At 40.5% G+C, this 27,143-nt stretch overlaps 1 protein-coding gene across 3 annotated transcripts in view; it reads left to right on the plus strand.

Annotated features, from left to right (window-relative positions):
- Positions 1-27,143, plus strand: part of LOC126283989 (scoloptoxin SSD14-like) — a 399,534-nt gene that overhangs the window by 307,355 nt on the left and 65,036 nt on the right. For all 3 annotated transcript variants that reach the window (XM_049982525.1, XM_049982532.1, XM_049982515.1), the window contains 2 exons: positions 2,202-2,396; positions 18,884-19,104. In XM_049982525.1, the coding sequence (XP_049838482.1) occupies positions 2,202-2,396; positions 18,884-19,104 (416 nt within the window). The remainder of the gene's footprint in view (positions 1-2,201; positions 2,397-18,883; positions 19,105-27,143) is intronic.

Consider the following 27,143-nt stretch of genomic DNA (forward strand, 5'->3'; position numbering starts at 1 on the left):
GTTCCCTTCTATGAAGACGTGTCAGAGGTACACATACAGCAGATCTCTGACAATAAAGGCGAATCTGCCGAAGCCTTCTGTACAACATTCGCCTCAATACAGCACGTCCAGTGGATGCTGCGAGGTCAGATGCCAGTTGCCATGCAGTAGTAAGGCGGCACCGGCCTGCCCTTACAGCCAAATAACGGTTCTCTCTTTCTGATGCAGCATGTGGTCGCCCCTGCCCTGGTCTTCGGTGTATGGTTTCGGTCTCTATAAAGTGTCACCACATTCGAGAAGCAACAGAACGATTCACATTAAGCCATCAAGCCAAATTAGTTTGCCACTGGCTGCTTCCATTCCTATGGCGTCTTCTCTGTACCATACTTCATCGTCCATGACTGTATACAGCGATTGTGGATGTGGGTCTACCCGGGAAACACTAACCCGTTTGATAGGTGCCCTGGCGTCATCGTTGGCGTGCTTGTCCGTTGAATGGAATGCCACCTTGCGTACAAAATATGACCTTACAGACATCTGTTGTCAGTCTGTGTGACTACGTCGTGAACTGGACACAGGATGGGGAAATAGCGGATTGTTGCTTTAAGTTTTGACACCAGTGTAGTACTATCGCTGGTTAGAATGGTTCAAATGGCTCTGAGCACTATGGGACTTAACTGAGGTCATCAGTCCCCTAGAACTTAGAACTACTTAAACCTAACTAACCTTAGGACATCACACACATCCATGCCCGAGGAAGGATTCGAACCTGGGACCGTAGCAGTTGCGCGGTTCCGGACTGAAGCACTTAGAACCGCTCGGCCGGCGCTGGTTAACAGCACACCTTGATAATGGAAGCAACAGACAGCTTTAAAACATTTGTTTGTTGTCTGCTCATCACGTGATGTTCTTCTAGCCTTATAATTGGACGTTAACATGTGCTCTGTGTTTTCGTTTACAGTACTTCCAATATTTGTACCTTTTTTTTGCTTTTACCTCGTCCACATCTCTAAGCATGTTTACATCTCTTGCCGCAATTACACAATGATTATGTAGATTTAGGCAGGGTATCAGGAGAATGGTTATAAAATGAGCCATGAAAATAATTTTATGCCTGCCTTTGTCAGTTGCCACTCTTAAACAATATTCTAAAACACTCCTCATTACACCTGAGCTAATTCTCTAATGGCAGAACGTTACAGTATAAAAATCAGACATCTACCTGAATCGAAACTTCCTGGCAGATTAAAACTGTGTGCCGGACCGAGACTCGAACTCGGGACCTTTGCCTTTCGCGGGCAAGTGCTCTGCCAACTTTTTTTTTCTCCCCTCTCCCATTTTGTTCGATATAGTTCGTTGCGTTTGGTCTGGGCAGACGTCAAGTTGATCGTTGATTCTTTGACTCAGTTTTTTTATTACAGAGAGCACTCAGCCCTCTGACCGAACACGCTGAGCTACCGTGCCGGCTACCAACTCTGCTACCCAAGCACGACTCACGCCCCGTCCTCACAGCTTTACTTCTGCCAGTACCTCGTCTCCTACCAACCAAACTACACGGAAGCTCTCCTGCGAGCTGTGAGCTTCTGTAAAGATTGGAAGGTAGGAGACGAGGTACTGGCAGATGTAAAATTGTGAGGACGTGTCGTGAGTCGTGCTTGGGTAGCACAGTTGGTGGAACACTTGCCCGCGAAAGGCAAAGGTCGCGAGTTCGAGTCTCGACTCGGCACACAGTTTTAATCTGCCCGGAAGTTTCATATCAGCGCACACTCCGTTGCAGAGTGAAAATCTCATTCTGGAACTACCTGAATCGTTCACCGTTGGATATTTTTCAAGCGCTTATCCAAGTTGTGACGTGTCCATAGCTGTTATTAAATCAGGTTAATAGAAGTCCACCTTTGCTACAGTGTCCTTTATTAACAATACTACCAGTTTCGAGGGGTTAATCCTCCAGGTTCAGACAGTTTATTGTGGACCACATGGTAAAGGGTACCATACCAGTTTCCAATGTTACTTGGGCGTGTGCCAGGCACCTAGCATCAAGAGCTAGCCATGTATATTAAAGTGCCAGAAGAATGAGGATCAATGCTACGTAGGTGGTAGCACTGTTGATAAAAGACTCTGTGGCAGATGCAGAATTTGATGTACTTCTTGTTTCAAGTGCTTGGTGAATGTAAATGTTACTGTCTTTACTGAGAGAAGTTCCTGTTCGAATTTATTCTTAGATCGCACATGAAGAGGGCGTTCATGGCCCTAGCGGTGGCTGTTGTTCTGGTGGGTTTGGCTGTCGGCCTAGTCTTCGCCTTGCGGCCTCAACCCGACGATGGCCCGAAACCACTGCCGCCCTCAGACTCTATCATGGGCGTCTACACTCATGCTGCAGTCGCCACGAATGGGTATCTGTGCGCGGATATTGGAAGGTGAGTCTATGGCTAACAGATCCAGCTCTAAATTACGTCTCTTACGTCCTCAAGACCAAATTAATATGATATCGTGATCAAATTTAGACTGCAACATTGTACCAGCAACAACAACTGGCTCTTATCACAACATCTGCACTAACTGATCAAAACTATCCGGACATCTATGCGAAATTTACCACTATAGTTCAATTATTTTATCTTGGCGGTTCGCGCATGCCCGCCCAGACGCGGGAGATTGCTGCGTTGCCTGTTGCACGCGCCAAGCAAACTTACGTTTAGGGGGGAGCGCGCAGTTTGTGAAATAAAGCCACCACGGCCGCATTAACCCTTTCGCTGCTACAGAGACGTGCTCCCCGCATACCGCGCTGTGCGCGATTTTGTCATCACTGCACTGCTCGCCTGGTGTTCCGACTGCTCTGACACACTTATGATTCGATTTCCCAAAAACTATTTGGCTCAAAAATTTGATTTTCACACATCTTCTTGACCGATACCTTCCCCTCATAAATGACTTAATTTTGTTTCGATGTTCAACGCAGTTATTGTGTAACATTAAATGTAGTAAACCGCCGGCCGCGGTGGTCTCGCGGTTCTAGGCGCGCAGTCTGGAACCGTGCGACTGCTCCGGTCGCAGGTTCGAATCCTGCCTCGGGCATGGATGTGTGTGATGTCCTTAGGTTAGTTAGGTTTAAGTAGTTCTAAGTTCTAGGGGACTGATGACCACAGCAGTTGAGTCCCATAGTGCTCAGAGCCATTTGAACCATTTTCTTTTTTTTGGAGTAAACCACTACACGAAAATTTTGAAGTGTTTGCAGAGGTAAAAGTCCATAGTGTATACTTTCCGTATGGTTGATTTCAGTTGCCACTAGAAAATTCAAAAAATTACATTCAAAGAATAAAATTCATGAGGTACGACACTTCAATATTGTTTTTAAATAAAAAAATATTAAGCACCGAATAAGGTTTGAACTCAGAACCTTTCACTTAGCAGCAAAACACGTTATCAATTACGCTAAGTCGGCTCTTCAATCAATAAGCTTTCTGTAGGCCTTTACACTAGGGTGCAAAACACCGACAAACACTGTTGATATGACTATGAATTACTCACGTTTCGTCGAAGTACAACAGGAAATAAACAATTACCGCTGTTCTTTATTGCGAAAAAGCGGTTAGTGACAATGATACAAACATCTTTCCTTGCTATCGCCTCAATTAGGAGGCTTATTGCTTGTTTGGTTTAATTAATTAATAGAATATGAAGCATTTGGTATAAAGAATGCTTTTTCCAAACGATCTGTAAAAGAAATTCTGCTATCAAGACATTGCTTTCGTACAGTTACTTTATTTATGACTGAACGTTTCTAAAACTGAAGACACTCACCCGTACTCTGTACTGCAGTCGAGCTCTGACAACGTCGTTCTCTGTTCATTGTCTGACTGTGTCTTGTGACGTCAGATGCGCAGAAAGAACCTAAACTCGGCCGCCGTCATAAATGACGCGCACTTTAGATGTCACGAAAGTCGAACCCGCCAATGTGAAAGGAGCATGGAGGATTGCGTTGTCAGTAGAGAAGCACTAATAGCAGAGAGGTTCGATCTGGAGAGTCAGTGACTTCGAACTTGGACTAGTCATTGGGTGACACCTGACTAACAGACCCATCTGCGACATTTCAGCCCTCCTAAAGCTGACCAGGCTGACAGTCGGTGATGTGATTGCGAAGTGGGAATGGGAAAGGACCGTCGAAGATTGCGAAAGATAGGTGTAAAAAAAAAATCGCATGAAATCTGTGGAAGGAATGGCCTGTTGAGATTCAAAATGCTACTGACAGTCCAGCTGACACATTGAGTGTGCATAGGGCGCTGGAAAGAATTGGGTACTACGGTTGAACAGCTCCTCATAAGTCATACATTTCTGGAGTCAACACTGCGAGATGCTTGAGGTGGTATAACGGGGGACGCCACCGGGCAATGAATGACTAGAAACGAATGATTTCGGTGGTGAAGCACGTTGTGCCCTTTGGTAATCCAATGAAAGGGTCTGGGGTTGGAAAATGCTTGGAGAACATTACCAGCAATCACTTGTGAAACCAATAATGAACAGATGATGTTATGGCATAGGAATGTTTCTCTTGGTTAGAATGTGATCCACTTATTCTGCTTAATAAAATGCTAAACGCAGAAGGATATGAACATACTATACAGTGTTTTGCACTATGTACAGTACGCAGCGACCCCCAACTTGTTGGAGCTGCCCCCTCACCCCACCACCACCTCTTGGGGGGTCTAACAACACCACCACTTGTAAAGTAGGTTAGAAATCAGATTAATAACGTTGCTCACGCAGCACATGTTCGCTTTATCGGGAAACAACAAAATTATTGGCTGTGGATGGTATCGTCAGAATGGAAATAATGAAGTCACTGTAAAAAAAGTAATTAATTTTGGCACTTATCTTGACTAGATTTCCACGTAGATTTCGTCGAAGTTGTTATGGCTCATCTTGTTGATTGGTGATTCCACTTTGATTGCTAGAAGGTCTAGATCTGTATTTTGACAATGTTTGAAGACCTAACAAATGTGTTTTTCAGGAAATTCTTAATGATCAAACAATCCCAGATCAGAACAATAGTATGGTATAAATAATTTTTGACTTGGTGTTCACGATCCACATTTTTATTAAATTTCTTTTAAATTCACATATACTTCTTCTTAATTGTCACATCATCAAGAAAACAGTTTTGTATCAATCTTCATATATTTAATTTCCACTTTAACCGAACACAAGACTTGACTGTTCATTTACAAAGCGAAATAACAACTTAACTTCTGCAAAGTGAAACAAAGACTGCTCTGTGCGCATTCGCGCCAAAACGGTTACAAGTAAGTCAATGATTATGACAGTCTCGCAGAAATGAATACACACAAGAACCATATCACTGTGCTCCCTGCTGAATCAGTGTGCTCCCTACCGCCGTTGGATAAGCAGCTGCAGCAGCAAGTCGTATACCCCTAGCTCACTCATTTGTTGAATAGTTTAATTCTTAATTTCTTTGCGTGTTTTTGGTACTTGCATTGTTTAATTCATAAATTTCGGGCGTATTATAGTATTTGAGAGTTGTAGAATCGCGTTTTAGTACCTGAATAGTGTAAAATCGAGTAGTCTCCTTCCGTCGCCGAGCAGTGTGTCAGCAGTGCGCGAGTAGCAGCATTACTGCATTTACTAGGCAATCTTGTATTTTAATAACCGTTTAAATTTTGTGTCGATTTGTTTGCGCTCTCTGTAGATTAGTTCAGACGTTCTTTGCACAACAGTTTTTAGCATGGATAGGGACTGCAACTGCTGTGTTCGGATGCAGGCTGAGTTGGCATCCCTTTGCTCCCAGCTTCAGGCAGTGTTGGCTTTGGTCACACAGCTTGAGGCTGTTGCCTATGGGCATCACTGTGGGGGTCCAAATGGGGGTTTGTCGGGGACGGCCAGCTCGTCCCACGCATCCCCCGATCGGACTACGACTGTGGCTGCCCGGGATACTGCCCACATTGAGGCTGATCCCTCACCTGTGGTAGAGTGGGATGTCGTCTCGAGGTGTGGCAGGGGGCGAAAGACATTCCAGAGGGCTGAACGGAAGGCCTCTCCAGTTTGACTGACGAACCGGTTTCAGGCTCTGTCTCCGGCTGATACTGATGTTCGGCCTGACATGGCTGCTTGTCCTGTTCCAGAGGTTGCCCCTCAGTCTGCAAGATCCGGGCAGTCGCAGAGGGTGGGCTTACTGGTAGTTGGGAGCTCCAACGTCAGGGCGCGTAAAGGGGCCCCTTAGGGATATGGCAGCAAGAGAGGGGAAGAAAACCAATGTGCACTCCGTGTGCATACCGGGGGGAGTCATTTCAGATGTGGAATGGGTCCTTCCGGATGCCATGAAGGGTACAGGGTGCACTCATCTGCAGGTGGTCGCTCATGTCGGCACCAATGATGTGTGTCGCTATGGATCGGAGGAAATCCTCTCTGGCTTCCGGCGGCTATCTGATTTGGTGAAGACTGCCAGTCTCGCTAGCGGGATGAAAGCAGAGCTCAGCATCTGCAGCATCGTCGACAGGACTGACTGCGGACCTTTGGTACAGAGCCGAGTGGTGGGTCTGAATCAGAGGCCGAGACGGTTCTGCGACCGTGTAGGCTGCAGATTCCTCGACTTGCGCCATAGGGTGGTGGGGTTTCGGGTTCCGCTGGATAGGTCAGGAGTCCACTACACGCAACAAGCGGCTACACAGGTAGCAGGGGTTGTGTTGCGTGGGCTGGGCGGTTTTTAGGTTAGATGGCCTCGGACAAGTACAGAAAGGGCAACAGCCTCAACAAATGCGGGGCAAAGTCAGGACATGCGGGGACCAAGCAGCAATCGGTATTGTAATTGTAAACTGTCGAAGCTGCGTTGGTAAAGTACCGGAACTTCAAGCGCTGATAGAAAGCACCGAAGCTGAAATCGTTATAGGTACAGAAAGCTGGCTGAGGCCAGAGATAAATTCTGCCGAAATTCTTACAAAGGTACAGACGGTGTTTAGAAAGGATAGACTGCATACAACCGGTGGTGGAGTGTTCGTCGCTGTTAGTAGTAGTTTATCCTGCAGTGAAGTAGAAGTGGATAGTTCTTGTGAATTATTATGGTTGGAGGTTATACTCAACAACCGAGCTAGGTTAGTAATTGGTTCCTTTTACCGACCTCCCGACTCAGTAGCATTAGTGACAGAACAACCGGACCAAAATTTGGAATACATTTCACATAAATTTTCTCAGCATGTTATAGTTTTAGGTGGAGATTTCAATTTACCATATATAGACTGGGACACTCAGATGTTTAGCACGGATGGTAGGGACAGAGCATCGAGTGACATTATACTAAGTGCACTATTCGAAAATTACCTCGAGGAATCAAACAGAGAACCGACTCGTGGAGATAACATCTTGGACCTACTGATAACAAACAGACCCGAACTTTTCGACTCTGTAAATGCAGAACAGGGAATCAGTGATCATAAGGCCGTTGCAGCATCCCTGAATATGGAAGTTAATAGGAATATAAAAAAAGGGAGGAGGGTTTATCTGTTTAGCAAGAGTAATAGAAGCCACATTTCAGACTATCTAACAGATCAAAACGAAAATTTCTGTTCCGACACTGACAATGTTGAGTGTTTATGGAAAAGGTTCAAGGCAATCGTAAAATGCGTTTTAGACAGGTACGTGACGAGTAAAACTGTGAGGGACGGGAAAAACCCACCGTGGTACAACAACAAAGTTAGGAAGCTACTGCGAAAGCAAAGAGAGCTTAACTCCAAGTTTAAACGAAGCCAAAACCTCTCAGACAAACAGAAGGTAAACGGTGCCAAAGTTAGCGTAAGGAGGGCTATGCGTGAAGCGTTCAGTGAATTCGAAAGTAAAATTCTATGTACCGACTTGACAGAAAATCCTAGGAAGTTCTGGTCTTACGTTAAATCTGTAAGTGGCTCGAAACAGCATATCCAGACACACCGGGATGATGATGGCATTGAAACAGAGGATGACACGCGTAAAGCTGAAATACTAAACACCTTTTTCCAAAGCTGTTTCACACAGGATGACCGCACTGCAGTTCCTTCTCTAAATCCTCGCACAAACGAAAAAATGGCTGACATCGAAATAAGTGTCCAAGGAATAGAAAAACAACTGGAATCACTCAACAGAGGAAAGTCCACTGGACCTGACGGGATACCAATTCGATTCTACACAGAGTACGCGAAAGAACTTTCCCCCCTTCCAACAGCCGTGTACCGCAAGTCTCTAGAGGAACGGAAGATTCCAAATGATTGGAAAAGAGCACAGGTAGTCCCAGACTTCAAGAAGGGTCGTAGAGCAGATGCGCAAAACTATAGACCTATATCTCTGAAGTCGATCTGTTGTAGAATTTTAGAACATGTTGTTTGCTCGAGTATCATGTCGTTTTTGGAAACCCAGAATCTACTCTGTAGGAGTCAACATGGATTCCGGAAACAGCGATCGTGTGAGACCCAACTCGCTTTATTTGTTCATGAGACCCAGAAAATATTAGATACAGGGTCCCAGGTATATGCTATTTTTCTTGACTTCCGGAAGGCGTTCGATACAGTTCCGCACTGTCGCCGGATAAACAAAGTAAGAGCCTACGGAATATCAGACCAGCTGTGTGGCTGGATTGAAGAGTTTTTAGCAAACAGAACACAGCATGTTGTTATGAATGGAGAGACGTCTACAGACGTTAAGGTAACCTCTGGCGTGCCTCAGGGGAGTGCTATGGGACCATTGCTTTTCACAGTATATATATATATATATATATATATATATATATATATATATATATATATATATATATATATATATATATATATATATATATGACCCAGTAGATAGTGTCGGAAGTTCCATGCGGCTTTTCTCGGATGATGCTGTAGTATACAGAGAAGTTGCAGCATTAGAAAATTGTAGCGAAATGCAGGAAGATCTGCAGCGGATAGGCCAATGGTGCAGGGAGTGGCAACTGACCCTTAACATAGACAAATGTAATGTATTGCGAATACATAGAAAGTTGTTGTTGTTGTGGTCTTCAGTCCTGAGATTGGTTTGATGCAGCTCTCCATGCTACTCTGTCCTGTGCAAGATTCTTCATCTCCCAGTACCTACTGCAACCTACATCCTTCTGAATCTGCTTAGTGTATTCATCTCTTGGTCTCCCTCTACGATTTTTACCCTCCACGCTGCCCTCCAATACTAAATTGGTGATCCCTTGATGCCTCCGAACATATCCTACCAACCGATCCCTTCTTCTGGTCAAGTTGTGCCACAAACTTCTTTTCTCCCCAATCCTATTCAATACCTCCTCATTAGTTATGTGATCTACCCATTTAATCTTCAGTATTCTTCTGTAGCACCACATTTCGAAAGCTTCCATTATTTTCTTGTCCACACTAGTTATCGTCCATGTTTCACTTCCATACATGGCTACACACCATACAAATACTTTCAGAAATGATTTCCTGACACTTAAATCTATACTCGATGTTAACAAATTTCTCTTCTTCAGAAACGCTTTCCTTGCCATTGCCAGTCTACATTTTATATCCTCTCTACTTCGACCATCATCAGTTATTTTGCTCCCCAAATAGCAAAACTCCTTTACTACTTTAAGTGTCTCATTTCCTAATCTAATTCCTTCAGCATCACCGACTACATTCCATTATCCTCGTTTTGCTTTTGTTGATGTTCATTTTATATCCTGCTTTCAAGACACTATCCATTCCGTTCAACTGCTCTTCCAAGTCCTTTGCTGTCTCTGACAGAATTTCGATGTCATCGGCGAAACTCAAAGTTTTTATTTCTTCTCCGTGGATTTTAATACCTACTCCGAATTTTTCTTTTGTTTCCTTTACTGCTTGCTCAATATACAGATTGAATAACATCGGGGAGAGACTACAACCCTGTCTCACTCCCTTCCCAACCACTGCTTCCCTTTCATGTCCCTCGACTCTTATAACTGCCATCTGCTTTCTGTACAAATTGTATATAGCCTTTCGCTCCCTGTATTTTACCCCTGCCACCTTTAGAATTTGAAAGAGAGTATTCCAGTCAACATTGTCAAAAGCTTTCTGTAAGTCTACAAATGCTAGAAACGTAGGTTTGCCTTTCCTAGATCTTTCTTCTAAGATAAGTCGTAAGGTCAGTATTGCCTCACGCGTTCCAGTGTTTCTACGGAATCCAAACTGATCTTCCCCGAGGTCGGCTTCTACTAGTTTTTCCATTCGTCTGTAAAGAATTCGCGCTTAGTATTTTGCAGCTGTGACTTATTAAACTGATTGTTCGGTAATTTTCACATCTGTCAACACCTGCTTTCTTTGGGATTGGAATTATTATGTTCTTCTTGAAGTCTGAGGGTATTTCGCCTGTCTCATACATCTTGCTCATCAGATGGTAGAGTTTTGTCAGGACTGGCTCTCCCAAGGCCGTCAGTAGTTCCAATGGAATTGTGTCTACTCCGGGGGCCTTGTTTCGACTCAGGTCTTTCAGTGCTCTGTCAAACTCTACACGCAGTATCGTATCTCCCATTTCATCTTCATCTACATCCTCTTCCAATTCCATAATATTGTCCTCAAGTACATCGCCCTTATATAGACCCTCTGTGTACTCCTTCCACTTTTCTGCTTTCTCTTCTTTGCTTAGAACTGGGTTTCCATCTGAGCTCTTGATGTTCATACAAGTGGTTCTCTTATCTCCAAAGGTCTCTTTAATTTTCCTGTAGGCAGTATCTATCTTACCCCTAGTGAGATAAGCCTCTACATCCTTACATTTGTCCTCTAGCCATCCCTGCTTAGCCATTTTGCACTTCCTGTCGATCTCATTTTTGAGACGTCTGTATTCCTTTTTGCCTGCTTCATTTACTGCATTTTTATATTTTCTCCTTTCATCAATTAAATTCAATATTTCTTCTGTTACCCAAGGATTTCTACTAGCCCTTGTATTTTTACCTACTTGATCCTCTGCTGCCTTCACTACTTTATCCCTCAAAGCTACCCATTCTTCTTCTACTGTATTTCTTTCCCCCATTCCTGTCAATTGCTCCCTTATGCTCTCCCTGAAACTCTGTACAACCTCTGGTTCTTTTAATTTATCCATGTCCCATCTTAAATTTCCACCTTTTTGCAGCTTCTTCAGTTTTAATCTACAGGTCATAACCAATAGATTGTGGTCAGAGTCCACATCTGCCCCTGGAAATGTCTTACAATTTAAAACCTGGTTCCTAAATCTCTGTCTTACCATTATATAATCTATCTGATACCTTTTAGTTTCTCCGGGCTTCTTCCATGTATACAGCCTTCTTTTATGATTCTTGAAGCAAGTGTTAGCTATTATTAAGTTGTGCTCTGTGCAAAATTTTACCAGGCGGCTTCCTCTTTCATTTCTTTGCCCCAGTCCATATTCACCTACTACGTTTCCTTCTCTCCCTTTTCCTACTACCGAATTCCAGTCACCCATGACTATTAAATTTTCATCTCCCTTCACTATCTGAATAATTTCTTTTATTTCATCATATATTTCTTCAATTTCTTCGTAATCTTCAGAGCTAGTTGGCATATAAACTTGTACTACTGTAGTAGGTGTGGGCTTCGTATCTCTCTTGGCCACAATAATGCGTTCACTATGCTGTTTGTAGTAGCTTACCCGCATTCCTATTTTCCTATTCATTATTAAATCTACTCCTGCATTACCCCTATTTGATTTTGTGTTTATAACCCTGTAGTCACCTGACCAGAAGTCTTGTTCCTCCTGCCACCGAACTTCACTAATTCCCACTATATCTAACTTTAACCTATCCATTTCCCTTTTTAAATTTTCTAACCTACCTCCTCGATTAAGGGATCTGACATTCCACGCTCCGATCCGTAGAACTCCAGTTTCCTTTCTCCTGATAACGACATCCTCTTGAGTAGTCCCCACCCGGAGATCCGAATGGGGGACTATTTTACCTCCGGAATGTTTTACCCAAGAGGACGCCATCATCATTTAATCATACAGTAAAGCTGCATGCCCTCGGGAAAAATTACGGCCGTAGTTTCCCCTTGCTCTTAGCCGTTCGCAGTACCAGCACAGCAAGGCCGTTTTGGTTATTGTTACAAGGCCACATCAGTCAATCATCCAGACTGTTGCCCCTGCAACTACTGAAAAGGCTGCTGCCCCTCTTCAGGAACCACACGTTTGTCTGGCCTCTTAACAGATACCCCTCCGTTGTGGTTGCACCTACGGTACGGCTATCTGTATCGCTGAGGCACGCAAGCCTCCCCACCAACGGCAAGGTCCATGGTTCATGGGGGGAGGAAAAGAAGGATCCTTTATTGTATGATTATATGATAGCGGAACAAACACTGGTAGCAGTTACTTCTGTAAAATATCTGGGAGTATGCGTGCGGAACGATTTGAAGTGGAATGATCATATAAAATTAATTGTTGGTAAGGCGGGTACCAGGTTGAGATTCATTGGGACAGTCCTTAGAAAATGTTGTCAATGAACAAAGGAGGTGGCCTACAACACACTCGTTCGACCTATACTTGAGTATTGCTCATCAGTGTTGGATCCGTACCAGGTCGGGGGTGACAGAGGTGATAGAGAAGATCCCAAGAAGAGCGGCGCGTTTCGTCACAGGGTTATTTGGCAACCATGATAGCATTACGGAGATGTTTAGCAAACTCAAGTGGCAGACTCTGCAAGAGAAGCGCTCTGCATCGCGGTGTAGCTTGCTCGTCAGGTTTCGAGAGGATGCGTTTCTGGGTGAAGTATCGAATATATTGCTTCCCCCATACTTACACCTCCCGAGGAGATCACGAATGTAAAATTAGAGAGATTCGAGCGCGCACGGAGGATTTCAGACAGTCGTTCTTCCCGCGAGCCATACGCGACTGGAACAGGAAAGGGAGGTAATAACAGTGGCACGTAAAGTGCCCTCGGCCACACACCGTTGGGTGGCTTGCGGAGTATAGACGTAGATGTAATATATCGATACATTAGAGTACCTATACAATAAAAAAATCAAATGTGAATATTGTCACAAAAATATGTCTGTTATTCGCAGAATAGCAGTACAGTATTACTGCTGTCGAGAACTGGGGTTGGAGTGCCGTAATGGTCACGTAAATACAGGGGGCGTGATAATGCTAAATGGAGGGCGAGAACTAACTGAAAAAGAAAAAACATATGAATTCAAAAACTGCTTAATTTACCGAAGCGTGAGCAACGCGATATACATTCTGTAGTAACATTAATAAAATAAAAAGTAAAAATTCGCATTTGAACTAACATCATGCACTTACAAATTGGTCTTTATTAATGCTGTATGATGCATTTAATAATGAACTTTTCAATATTAAATTAAAAACTGGTCTAGTAATTATTAATAACTCCCTTGAGGCTGGCTTGCACAGCAAAGTTTTTCCGTAGAAAATTTAATATTTCCCATGTTCAACTGAAGTTTATATTTTGTCTTCAAAGCAGCCAACGCAAAGGTTCCTGCATCGTAAAGGTAGGATGTTGTAAATAGCGATAGAATATGAATGCTCTTGTTTTCAGTACAAAAAAGTTATTTTCAGTGCGGAAAACTCACATTCACTTGTGCTCAGCATTCCCAGGGCCATTTAGTGTTGAATTATCTGTTTATTTTGAAACTTGTCGTGAAGACTGCGGAGACATCTTCTTCGGAAGTTGAGAGACCTTCGGGAAAAATTAGCAATGGATACCCAACCCATTCGTAACGTACTACCGAGTTTCCGTCAGCAAGGAAATATTTTTTAAATTATTTTCCGACGTGTTTAAATGATTTTAATGGTTGCAGAAACAGTTGTCATATTTTTTCTTCAGCCTTGTAAGTTTTAACACATCCACCACTACTTGCGAACACTTCTAGATTCTTTTTCCTTCAAATTTGTTCATCACAGTTCCAGTTTTCCACAGAAGGCATTAACTTCACCATTCGTTTCCAACGAATGTATACTTGCTCCTTCGAGTTGAAAATTCGGGTATTTAAAGTTCTCGAATATGTCGACCATGTAGCCTAGCTTCATTGGTCCATCACAAATAAAACATCTCGAAACTTACTAACTTTCGGTCGGTTTTCTTCTTATAGAAAAATGTCGATTTCATTTCTTAATTTATAAACAGGTTGCAACAATTTCCCACTCGATAACCATTTTGCCTAACAATAAAATAGAACCCTGACTGTGCTGCATCCATGTTATTACAATGTCCAGAAAGAATTCTTGATTTCAGAAGTCTCAGTTTTTTATAATTTACAACTATTATAATCGTAGTTGTTCTAAAAAAAATATTTAAAAAAAGCGGAAGTGGCGCAGGGCATTAGGATCGCGACCAAGTTTTGTGTCACATGCACACTGTGTGTACTAATTAGGTTTTATAAGCAGCTACAAGTAAGTGCCACATTTGAAGATGATTTTCTTTGTGACGTGTATTAACGAACACATGTTACGTGTTTAATTTCTGCCGTTGCATCAAGTGGCGGCTCGTGAGTGTGCATTCTGAATGTTCACAAATTCAGATAAATTTGAGAGTGTGAAATAAATAGCATCTGCTTTATAACAGTTATACTTATCAACAAGTTTATGCAACTACAGACACTACCAACAGTAACGATATCAGTAGCAATAATAATATAATAATATTAATAATATGCGTAACTTATCAGACAAAAGGAAGAATTTTTTGTGGGACTTGTTTTGTACATAATTAATTACAGTTTAAGGTAAGATCGAAATAATTTGTAAGCCTTCGCAACTCTGCATTCGCATTTTTGTGTAAGTGAGAGTTTTCATGCATTTCCATTTTCCGGAAAGATGTACAAGATCCCTAACAGATGTATTAGTCCACAAATTTACCTACCGGGCTGACAATCAGATATTCTTATGTGCCATCCACACAACAACTTATGCTAATTGTAAACTTCCTTGTTGAATGTTCGTCTGCAGTCATGCTTATTTGATTTCGTCACTCTTACAATCAACGGACGTGGTCTGGGAGGCCATAATTTATTTTTCTGTTCCCAGAATGAGATTTTCACCCTGCAGCTCAGTGTACACTGATATGAAACTTCCGCGCAGATTAAAACCGTATGCCGGACCGAGAATCGTAAGTGGGACCTTTGCCTTTCATGGGCAAGTGCTCTATCGTCTAAGATACCCAAGCAAGAGTCACAACCTGTCCTCACTGTTTTACTTTTCTGTTAACATTTAAAGTAGATTGAACATAGTTCATGTTTACACTGCACAGGAAAGCTGATCCCTTCCCAGTAAACAACCGACTTCATACACGAACTGCTGTTTGTAGAAAGGATTAATTCAAGTAGTAACGTCTAGCAACATGGTCACCTGACAAATACAAATGAGGCCCTGAGATCCGTAACGGCCTAAAGCACACTACTGTCGATCCCACATTTAAGTGAATATTGGAGAAACCAGTGAGACAGCTTATCATGAATGTTCATATTTACAATGTGGGCCTGCAGCACAGATAAATCTGACTCACTATAAGATCAACAGATTTCAGACGCATGAATAAATGCTACAATCTCACAATCAATGGTGATGTGCTTTGAAGCCTTATGACTCCCAGAACCCCAATTGGATTACTGTATGATAAAATTCAAAGCTTAATATACTATAACTCATTCAGAAACTCACAAAATAGATTCTCTGTCAGTATAGCAAGGTGCTGGAAGTTAGGACGTTCACGTGCTCTTATGCAGCAGTTGACACTAATCTAGTTTTCCTATATAGTGAGTGACTTGGCCTATCTGATGAGTGATGAGTAATTTACACCGAGTGAATGGAGATAAAAGTCTGCCACAGTGTGCTACCGCTGATGGTACTGACGTAAACTTGCAGTTGAGTAGTAAGAGCTAGCTGTGCACGTCATGAACCGTGCATGTTGTTTATCAAATCCGTATTTATTTGACTTGGAAGGCAATTACACCACCCGCAACTGTGCATGCACAAAAGCTCTTTAAATCATGCACAATTGAAGGAGTGTTCGCGACCCTGATGCCAGGTTTCATGAAGTCCAGAAGAGCAGTAGTGCAGTAGGTTTTAGTGCTGTATCTTTCAGATTGCAGTGTCTATGCTGGAAACATTTAACAGCACTCAAAGAAAAATAACTAATAAATCCGCAAGGTGCTGGAAGTTAGGACGTTCACGTGCTCTTACACAGCAGTTGACACTAATTGCTGGTGATCCGTAAGAGCTGTGAACACTTCTGAATTGCCAGCATCAGAAGACAAACAAGAACACATTTCCCCTCTGACACCCTTAGACCCAGCAGCCATACTATTTCTCCTTTGCATCCCACACTCCCCTGAGGTAATCCATCAACTATTCACATGCAAAGCTGTAACAAGAGCAACAGCGAAACAGCAGTAAATTTACTTATTCTTGGTAATTTGTAGTGTTTGTAACTTTGTAACTGTAGTGTCAAAGTGCTGGAAATACATTATATATATAATGTACTTTCACACTAAAACTGCTAAGTTACAAACACTACAAATCACCAAAAATAAGTTAATTTATTGCTATATATAATGAGGAAGGGGTTGGGAGGGGGATGATGGAAATTATGATTGAAAATTGGGTCATTAATACTGAAACGTGGAGAAACGATGTAGTAGAGGAACAGCTCAGAGGCAATGATAGTTTGTATCAGCATGACAATGTGATCTATCACAAAACAGCTGCTGTGTGGCAATGTTGTGTGGAAAGTAACATACCTGAAATGGACTGACCTGCCAAGAGTCCAGACCTTAGCCCCATGGAACACATTTACGTTAAGTACGAGGGTAATCCCAAAAGTAAGGTCTCCCATTTTTTTTATAAGTTCAGAACTGTGTGTGGCAGTTGGTCACACTGTTATGAAGAGTGCTTCACGCGCTGTGTGTAAACATGCGCGCGCCGCACTGAGCCGCTCAGTCTTGGGTTGGCAGCCGTTGAGAATGGAGGTCCCGTTGGATGTTACCGCCAATTGCGCGCAGTTATTCGGTATTTGAACGCAAAGCGCACTGCGCCGATTGAAATCCATCGCCAGTGACGGAAGTGTATGGTGAGTCATGCATGGATGTCAAAAATGTTCGTAAGTGGGCGCTCAGTCCGGAACCGCGCGACTGCTACGGTCGCAGGTTCGAATCCTGCCTCGGGCCATTTTTTTGTTCGTAAGTGGTGTAGAGAGTTTGCAGCTGGTCGGACCGAAATTCGCGACGAACAAAGGAGCGGGAGACCGTCTATTTCTGAGGAGGCAGTGTTGAAGCTTCAGCAAAGCATGCGTGAAGAATGGCAGATCACCCTGGATGATCTCTGTTCGTCGGTTCTTGAAGTTTCTCGAAGCACCGCTCACAGAATTTTAATGGAAACATTGAACTACCGGAAGGAGTCCGCAAGGTGGGGGCCGTGGATACTCACTGAGGACTACATGCGGCAACAAGTTGATGCTTCCCGCGCATTTCTTCACCGCCTTGCACCTGGACAGAGCAACTTTCTGGATTGAATTGTCACGGGTGATGAAACCTGGGCATACCACTTTACACCTGAGACCAAGCAACAATCATGCCAGTGGCGGCATCCTTCTTCGCCAAAGCCGCGGAAATTCAAACAAACAGAGTCTGCTGGTAAAGTCATGACAACCGTCTTTGGGATCGGAAAGGGGTATTATTGGTCAACTTTATGCCCACTGGGACCACAATTAACGTTGACAGGTAATGTGAGACTCTGAAAAAACTTAAACGGGTAATTCAGAACTGCAGAAGAGGAATGTTGAGCAAGGGCGTACACATTCTCCATGACAACGCTTGCCCACACATCATTCGGCAGACCGTTGCTCTCCCGCAACATTTTCAGTGGAACATAATCACCCACCCACCCGATAGTCCTGACTTGGCGCCCAGTGACTATCACCTGTGCCCCATGTTAAAATAACATTTGGCTGGAAAGTAATTCAGCTCCAATGATGAGGTGAAAGAAGAGGTTCATAACTTTCTGAACAGCATGGCAGCGAGCTGGTATGATATGGGCGTGCAGAAACTGCCACAGCGTCTACAAAAATGCATCGACAGAGATGGTGATTATGTCGAAAAATAGCTAAATGTTCAAGCTGTAAACCAATGTAAACTATTGTAGAAATAAACAGGTCTATGTACTTAGAAAAAATAGGAGACCTTACTTTTGGGGTTACCCTCATAACATTGTTGACTTCGTTCCAGACCCCAATAACAAACGTCATTCATTACCTTCTCTGGTTTCAGCTTTTGAAGAAGAGAGGGCTGCTGTTTCTCCACATACATTCAGACAGTCATTGAATGTGTGCACAGCAGAATTCAAACCTTCATAAAACCATGTTTTTTTAAAGCGTCTACAAGGTGGTATACTCGGTGATAAAACAAAGCAATAGGCTTTACCAGAAATATCGACCCTCAGACAAGTGTCTAATAGTGTTTTTTAAATATGACAGTATGCCATCTTAGGCAGTGTATAACACTTAAAACACTTTATAATGCCACTTTGAAGCCGAAATCATGTTCGTGTAAATGTAACACTACAAATAAAAAACAGTCTAATGGCGGTACTGACTGTAAAGAAATATATTATGACTGTGGTCCCAAAACATTATGAAACAAAAAATGAATAAAGCAATGTGTGCACACTTCCTTTATTCCTTTATTAATGTTCACTAATAGGTGATCAGACAGTTTTGATCAGAAGTGTATTATCAGTTTTTTTTGGCCTGCAGCTTTGCAGAGTTTTAATGACTTCTTTATGATAATTTCACTTTGTAAAGTACTGAACAGAATATAACAGTAAGATTTTGCTTTTGATCCACGACAATCCTGATTTAAACTATGTCTTTATTTGAGCAATATCCTCTTTTTAAATTCTACGCTTACGGTCTTTTCAGAGATATATTGGAGATGGGAGGTAATGCTGTTGAGGCTGCAATAGCTGCTCTCTTCTGTGAGGGAGTGATCTGTCTGCAGAGCATGGGAATAGGGGGTGGCTTCCTAATGACAATTTACTCTCGAGAGAACCAGACTGCAGTGACACTGAATGCACGTGAAACAGCACCTGAAAATTCCTCTGCAGACATGTACCATGGAAATTCTACACTTTCTCAACGTGGTAAGTGTCTTCCAAGGATTTAAAAATTGTCCATTGCTACCGTTTCAGCATTTAGGCCTACTCTGACGTTATTAATCAGTTATTTTTAGATAATTTAATTAATTTATTTTGTTTTTATGCTTGTGGGTCTGTGGCATACAGTATTTCATAAGATATCGATGCTTCTATGAAACAGAGATGTCAGTATAGTAACGGGTCATGAAACAGAAGAACATAATCATCTTTATCAACTCCAATAACAATAAATTTAATAATGACCAATGAAAGGGGAAGGTTTTGGGCATGGGATCAGTCACATGGAATGCAGAACCATAGGTCTTGGCCATTTTTCCATTATTTTTAATATGTAGGTATTTACATTCCTGCCCATAACTGTCTGAATCTGGTCATGGATAAACTAAAGGAAAATTTAGAATACGGCTGTGGTGATGTTTACTTCTAGAGGATCTCATTCCACATGTCTGGCATCAATTTCAAGTTCTCAAAGAAAAGCATATCACTTCCTGACATTAAAACTGGGTGCCACACCAGTACCCAGACAAGGGTCCTTATATTTTCTGAACAATGATCTAACTGATTTAGTTATCCAGCTGACAGCCTTTGCTGGTGCAGGACTTGTGAATTAATAGGTAAGACAGTATTAGCAATGGTTGCAAAAGGTAAGCTTGCAGGATTGAGTCTTCATCAGGTGTACAGTTTAAATCTGTTATGAAAGCGAATAAGAGTGCAACTACATTGCATACATTGCAGCCTAAAGGTCCATGCTTAAATACAACTGATATGGACTAATCACTGTTTGTCATTTACCAGTTGGTGTGTGTGTGTGTGTGTGTGTCTGTGTCTGTGTGTGTGTGTATAAATACAGTCCAGCAACTTGTAATCTTACCCTCCCACTCATCACTATCAAATTTTCATTAGTGGCTTCATTAATTTTAAAAGGTTCAAGAGGCTCGATATACGCAAAAGAAAAACTTTTTACTTATCTTCATTTTCTCTTCTTGTTGTTGGCTCCAGTTCTTGCACCTAGGGGTACATTCTTGCACCTGAAATTTTGATCTATAACATTGTGGGTTCTTGATGACTAAGTAACTGATGAAGATTTGCCTGTTTATTTCTTGAATTTTACGCTTTGTCACGATGTTAAAAAAAAAAAAAAAAAAAAAAAAAAAAAAAAAAAAAAAAAAAACATGCATTTCCATCAGAGACACGCCTACTACTACTAACATTCTGCAGTACTCACAAAACTCCAAAGAGTTTCCAGCTTTCTTGACAAAAGAAGAATCTTAAAGTTATATCATTATTTTATAAATGAGTCCAGAAATTAATTTACTAATTTGCATTAGGTTATGCAATTAATAATGATTTTTAAGTATGCTAGAAATTTCGTAATTTCAAATATTTCTAAAAGAAGAAGAATTTTAACTGTACATACAGAGGGTGACAAAGTAAGTTCTTTTTATAGTTTTTAGTTTGAAATATAATACATATACAAAATCATATGAAATTCTTTTAGTTCAACAGCCGAAAATGTTCACCTATATAAGAATTGATAGTATACGTGGTATCAGTTTTATATATATATATATATATATATATATATATATATATAAAACAGAAAGAAACTTCCACATGGAAAAAATATATTAAAAACAAAGATTCTAAGACTTACCAAGCGGGAAAGCGCCGGCAGACAGGCACATGAACAAAACACACAAACACACACACAGAATTACGAGCTTTCGCAACTGGCAGTTGCTTCGTCAGGAAGGAAGGAAGGAGAGGGAAAAATGAAAGGATGTGGGTTTTAAGGGAGAGGGTAAGGAGTCATTCCAATCCCGGGAGCGGAAGACTTCCCTTAGGGAAAAAAAGGACAGGTGTACACTCGCACACACACACACACACACACACACATATCCATCCGCACATACACAGACACAAGCAGACATATTTAAAGGCCTTTAAATATGTCTGCTTGTGTCTGTGTATGTGCGGATGGATATGTGTGTGTGTGTGTGTGTGCGAGTGTACACCTGTCCTTTTTTTCCCTAAGGGAAGTCTTTCCGCTCCCGGGATTGGAATGACTCCTTACCCTCTCCCTTAAAACCCACATCCTTTCATTTTTCCCTCTCCTTCCTTCCTTCCTGACGAAGCAACTGCCAGTTGCGAAAGCTCGTAATTCTGTGTGTGTGTTTGTGTGTTTTGTTCATGTGCCTGTCTGCCGGCGCTTTCCCGCTTGGTAAGTTTTAGAATCTATATATAGAAGTATCTAATACAAAACATAGTATGGAAAATATATGAGAAATATCTACTATACACATCATAATCTATACATATATCAGGATATGGTATTCAGATTTTCATGTCTGTGGAACGTACTGTCACAAGACAAATAATACAAGGTCAAAACTACAACATTACACAACTAAACTATATAAATAAATACAGAGACACTGTAAATTAGTAGAATTATAAATTGTAAGTTAACATTCATACAATAAAACATTCAAATCAAAAGAGGAGAGAAAAATTTCAGAGCCTATGAGTACGACAAATGAACTGACTTGAAAAACTCAGAACGATAGGTACAGACCAGAAGAATATATTCAATCATGAGTAGGAATATAGTACAAAATCAGTCAGAGACATAAACCATAGTATTTGAGGGCATGTTGACTCATGAAGGTCAAAATAATGGATAAATATTAAGGCCTAAGTTTATGATGTGGGGATCGACCCATGAATCCAAACACACTGGTTACAAACCAGTAGAATATGTTACAACCCAACAAAATGAATAAAGTTCATAATCACATCAATAAGTTCAATTATATGCAAAGAATAATTGTAAGAAGCATCTAGCTGCAATCAATGGTTAGACATTCTCCTTGAGCACACTGAAACATAGTCATGATGGCCACAGTTACCCAAAACAGAATTAAGTATTAATCTGTCCACAACTCAAGTTCCAGTCAGATGCAATATTGCAATACTAAAGACAAATACAGGTAAACAAAGTTATAGTTATCTTTGAAGGATGACACATTCCGGTAGCTTGAGAATCAAAATCAGTGTATGAAAGCAGGCATTTATATATCTTCTTATATTGGCCATACTGGTAAATGTCTTCCACACTATTTGCTAATTGTCCATACAAACTAACCTAAGTAGACAAAGACACAGAAGATGATTTACAAATGATAAATAAAAATACATAATGATTTAAATTTACATAATGTATTGGAAAGTCAATCCCTTGACTTGAAAAAAAATGCATTTATGCTGAATAACACTGTCTTTAACAGTCTTGGCTAACAAATCACAAATATAAGTCACCACACAGCTGTTTTGTGTACTGAATATGCTGTTCAATACTTTCTTCACATCACATGAGATATGTTCTCCTTAGTAACTTTTCAAAGTCAGTTATGTGGGATTTATGTCAGGTGCGAATAAAAAGTGTTCACGTATGAAACATTAATATTCAGTGTTAAATGTAATGAGAAGGAATGGACTTATAAGGTAATACACACAAATTATTACAAATATAAATACCTGGAATTACAAAATAAATGTAGTTGATACAATGACAGCAGACCACAGTGCATTAGTCATGAGACTACTGTCTGCGTAACCAACAGACAAATACATGGCAATCGAATTATGTATTTCACAGAAGTATAGTGCCAAAAGAAATACTAGACACTTTCAATGCCTCACTGTCCAGTATAAACTGGCAGCAATTAATTACAGAAGCAAAACCCGATGATGCATTAAATGTTCCTTTCCAGACACTAAGAACCAAATTTGATGAGATGTTCCCACTGATACCAAAGAAAATCCACACAGGTAAAGCATAAAGAAAACAGAAAATTGTAAATGCAAAAACATGATACACACCTGAGCTTGCCAATCTAAAAATCATTGTTCTAATGTGGAATGACTGTGCCAAAGCAGCCACAGATCCAAATAGTAAACGATTGTTACGCAGCAATTACATAGAGGCCAAGAGATTTTAGAGAAAAAAAAGTAGAAGAAGTTAAAAGGAGAGGGAATGATAGATTGATAAGCGAAGCCTAGAATCTGTGCAAAGCACCCTGGAATCTAGTAAATGAACATAGGAAGAAGCCTACTTCCTCTTCTAATGCCTGCAGTCCTGATGACTTCAATGACTACATTATCAACGTTATAGAAAACACTGTTGCTGAAATCCCATACTCGGTTATAGATCCTGCTGTTTACATACCAAATAAAACTCACAGTAAATTTGAAACGTGGAAAAAAGTACACTCAAATGACGTAGTGAAAATAGTAAAATCTTACAAAACTTCGGAGAGTCATGATATCTATGGGATGTCCTGTACTGTCCTTAAAAAAATCATTGGAAAAATAGCACAGCCATTAGCAACAGCTATAAACAGCTGCCTATCTGCAGGAGTTTTCCCAGATTTCTTGAAACTTGAAGGACAGTACCAGATTACAAAAAAGGAAACCCAGATAATGTGTCAAGTTGTAGGCCAATATCAATCATTCCTATACTAGCAAAATTGATTGAATCCATCAGGAAAGATCAGATCCTATCTTAAAGAAAACAATCTCTTCAATGATGCACAACATGGTTTCCAGAAGGAAAAGTCCTGTACTATTGCAGCATTAGACTTATTAAGAAAAGAAATGCAGGCACTGAAGGAGAGAGAGTTTGTGGCACTCACACTGTGCGATCTAAGCAAAGCTTTCGACTGCATCCCCCACGAGATCTTGCTCAAAAAACTAAAATACTATGATGTTCGAGGAACAGCCATAGCTACACTTCAGTCTTACTTGGAAAACAGAAGGCAAATTGTTCCAATCTAAGGAGCAATATCCCAGGAACAGGAGGTAGAACACGGTGTGCGACAAGGTTCAGTTATAGCCCCACTCCTCTTCCTCATTTTTGTAACTGATCTAAGTGAAGTTGGTGAGACACTACAATTTGCGGACGATACCACTCTTATTGCCAAAGGGGAAAATTCTGCCAAAGCAGTCATGAAGTCTGATGTACAGTTTGAAAACCCTACAAAATGGTTCATCACTAAAAACATGAAAATAAACAAAGAAAAAACCCAGCGTATATTACGCAGTCTCAGAAAAAACACATACACTGATCATACAGAATCTGTGAAACTGTTAGGCTTCACCATAGAACACAAACTCTCATGGAATGGACACACTGTGCATGTATGCATGAAACTCTCTCGTGTAATATACCTCAAATGAAAATTTTAAAAAAATGATTACAGACCAGTTTCTGATGACTGTCTGCTATGCTTTGTTCCATAGCCACATTCTGTATGGATTACAGCTATGGGGTCATTTAGCAGGTTGCAAGGATGTGCTGCTACTGCAAAAGAAGGCAATAAGAATCATTACATCGAGCAGCAGCCAGGAACAATGCAGACCGTTATTCAGAACATTGTGAATAATGACTGTTTATAGCCACTATGTATTACTATGACTTATCCACATAGGGAAAAACTAGATACCTACAGTAAGAGGCGTAACATCCATAAATGTAATACCCGCAGCAAAGAAGGCATAAATCTACCAACATCCCGACTGTCTAAAACAAGAGACAGTTCTTCAATGATCGCTGTGAGGAATTTCAACAAACTACATGTTGAACTGCAGACCCTCCCATTGGACAACTTCAAGAAAGAAATTGCTGAAGGCCTAAAACAATACCCACTATACTCGGTCCAAGAATTCTTTGACTGTGAAGAAAGCTAATGGAGACAGAAAAACATGACAGTCTGTATACGTTACCTGTATAAAGTTTAGATAATATTCTGTAATTCGTTATATGGCAAATAATTTGATTGTAACTTTGATGCAGTCTGTCCAGCCATGGCTGGTGAATTACGAAGGCCTGGTAATAAATGGTATTAAGTAAATTGTAAATGATACTATTACTAATCTTTGCAGTACAAATTTTGAACATTATTCCATTTCAAAGCTGTAAAAAGATCTACTCCTTAAGTCTCAAGACATATATGTACCTAATTCTACAGCACAAATCTATTACAGAACCCAACTATATAATGTATCATAGATTTTAATTCAGTCAATAGATAAGACAGAACTTTAAAAAATTCGCATCATCTCACATACTAAATTCCAGACAAACAAAACACAGTTATCTAGTCTCATAAATCTACAAATAGATTTGACCTCAGTCAGTGGATAGGACAGAACTTTAGAAACTGCATGACCTTACATACTACATTCATGGCAAACATAACGCAATTACGTATATAGTCTTATAAATGTACAAATATAGTGAATATTTTTTCTAGTCTAGTTATCATTATGCATTCATGTTCATATGTCTTGTCCTACATGTTAGCTGTACTTGACATTTACACACTTGCTTTCCTTACCAATAGCTCCTCTCATCTTTACATGTGCAATGGACATTTCAACAAATTTCACTAAACATAATCTTGTCTCTAAATTGTTCAGATATACCACAAATCAGACTACCTGTATTACTCAAGCATTTCCCTTCCCACTGATCAGTCTTAATCGTAATGTAAGGACATACAAAATATGAATCATCATATCTGCTATTAGACACTTCATGTAAGAGCTCACTTTCAATTTCATCAAATGCTACATCCATACTGTTTTTGCAGGGTTTTATGAATGTATAATCAAGTAAAGATAGAACATACTGAATGGGTTCCACAGCACAACTAACACCACTTATTACAAAAGGAACACTAAATATTTTTCTGTTAAAATTACATTTCGTACTTAGATCTTCTTTCACTTCATTCCATCAATGTGGATACAAAGTTTGACTAACCACGGCTTGCTTATTCCAGGATGCACATTTATCTATGTTATCATCAATCTGGTCCCAAAAAAAATTTTAAAAAATTTTTCACCTTTATTCTTTAGGCTTGCAGATAATTCACCTTTACCGTTTGGATCATTATACTGCATGATATTAATGAAAAACTGCTTTGACTGGACTGGTAACCTATGGCTCTCACATACATCATCAAAAACATCACTTACCTTATTTGTATTCACAAACAACTCTGAAATTTCTTTATTTTTAAACTCTACAAATACCTGATACTTATCATCATCAGCAGCATCATATTCTTCCAAAATTACTTCATCAACAACATCATTAACAACACAAGTCTCATTACCAACAAAGTCACACACTTCTCCTACATTCATTTGCAATAAGCTACCAGTCTCAGACTTACCAGCCTCTGTCATTTCACAGCTCTCATTTACATGTACATAAAAAAATACCACCTAATTCAGAGCAATACAGTCATCACCTGTTTTGCATACATCAATAATACTTTTTTCTTACCAGGAGAAGAAATCATTAGTACATACTACATCAAAATTCTCATTACTCTCACATTCTGGTGGGTGATTAGTAGCTACATCACTATAATTAAACATAGTATTCCAAAACTTTTGATCAAAACATGAATGAGAAATCTAATATTCCTTCTATTTCACTTCAGATACTTGTGCCACATTATTAACACTGCTATTATTATCTTATTGCAAGTGTAAATTGGGGGTCCTGTACTTGTTGTGTTCCTCACCCCAAAACTGTGGACCCTCATTGAGGCAGACTGCTGATTGTTTTTCCTATTAAATTGTCCGTAGTTATCCCCCATTGTTCCTATTCTGCTGATGTTAAAACTTTCTTTCTCTATTACCAAGCTGACCCTGATAGAAATTTCTATTATCTCTGTTTCTGTAGTTATTGTGATCTTTATCATTTTGATTGTTATGGTACATGCGTCTTTCTACTGCTCTATCCAGCCTGTCAACATATCATAAAAATTGTTAAAGGCAATCATTAGGTCCGTGTACTAAATCTCACTGCAACCTCTCTGGTAATCTTCTTTTTAGTGCGTCAGTCAATATCATTTCATCAAACGGCCTGTCAAGGTGTGCTAATTTCTTAAGCTGATTCTTACAGAACTCTTTCATTGTACCCTGCCTATTCCTATCATTTGGACCAT

Source organism: Schistocerca gregaria, chromosome 1, assembly GCF_023897955.1.
Source record: "Schistocerca gregaria isolate iqSchGreg1 chromosome 1, iqSchGreg1.2, whole genome shotgun sequence".
Classification (NCBI taxonomy): domain Eukaryota; kingdom Metazoa; phylum Arthropoda; class Insecta; order Orthoptera; family Acrididae; genus Schistocerca; species Schistocerca gregaria.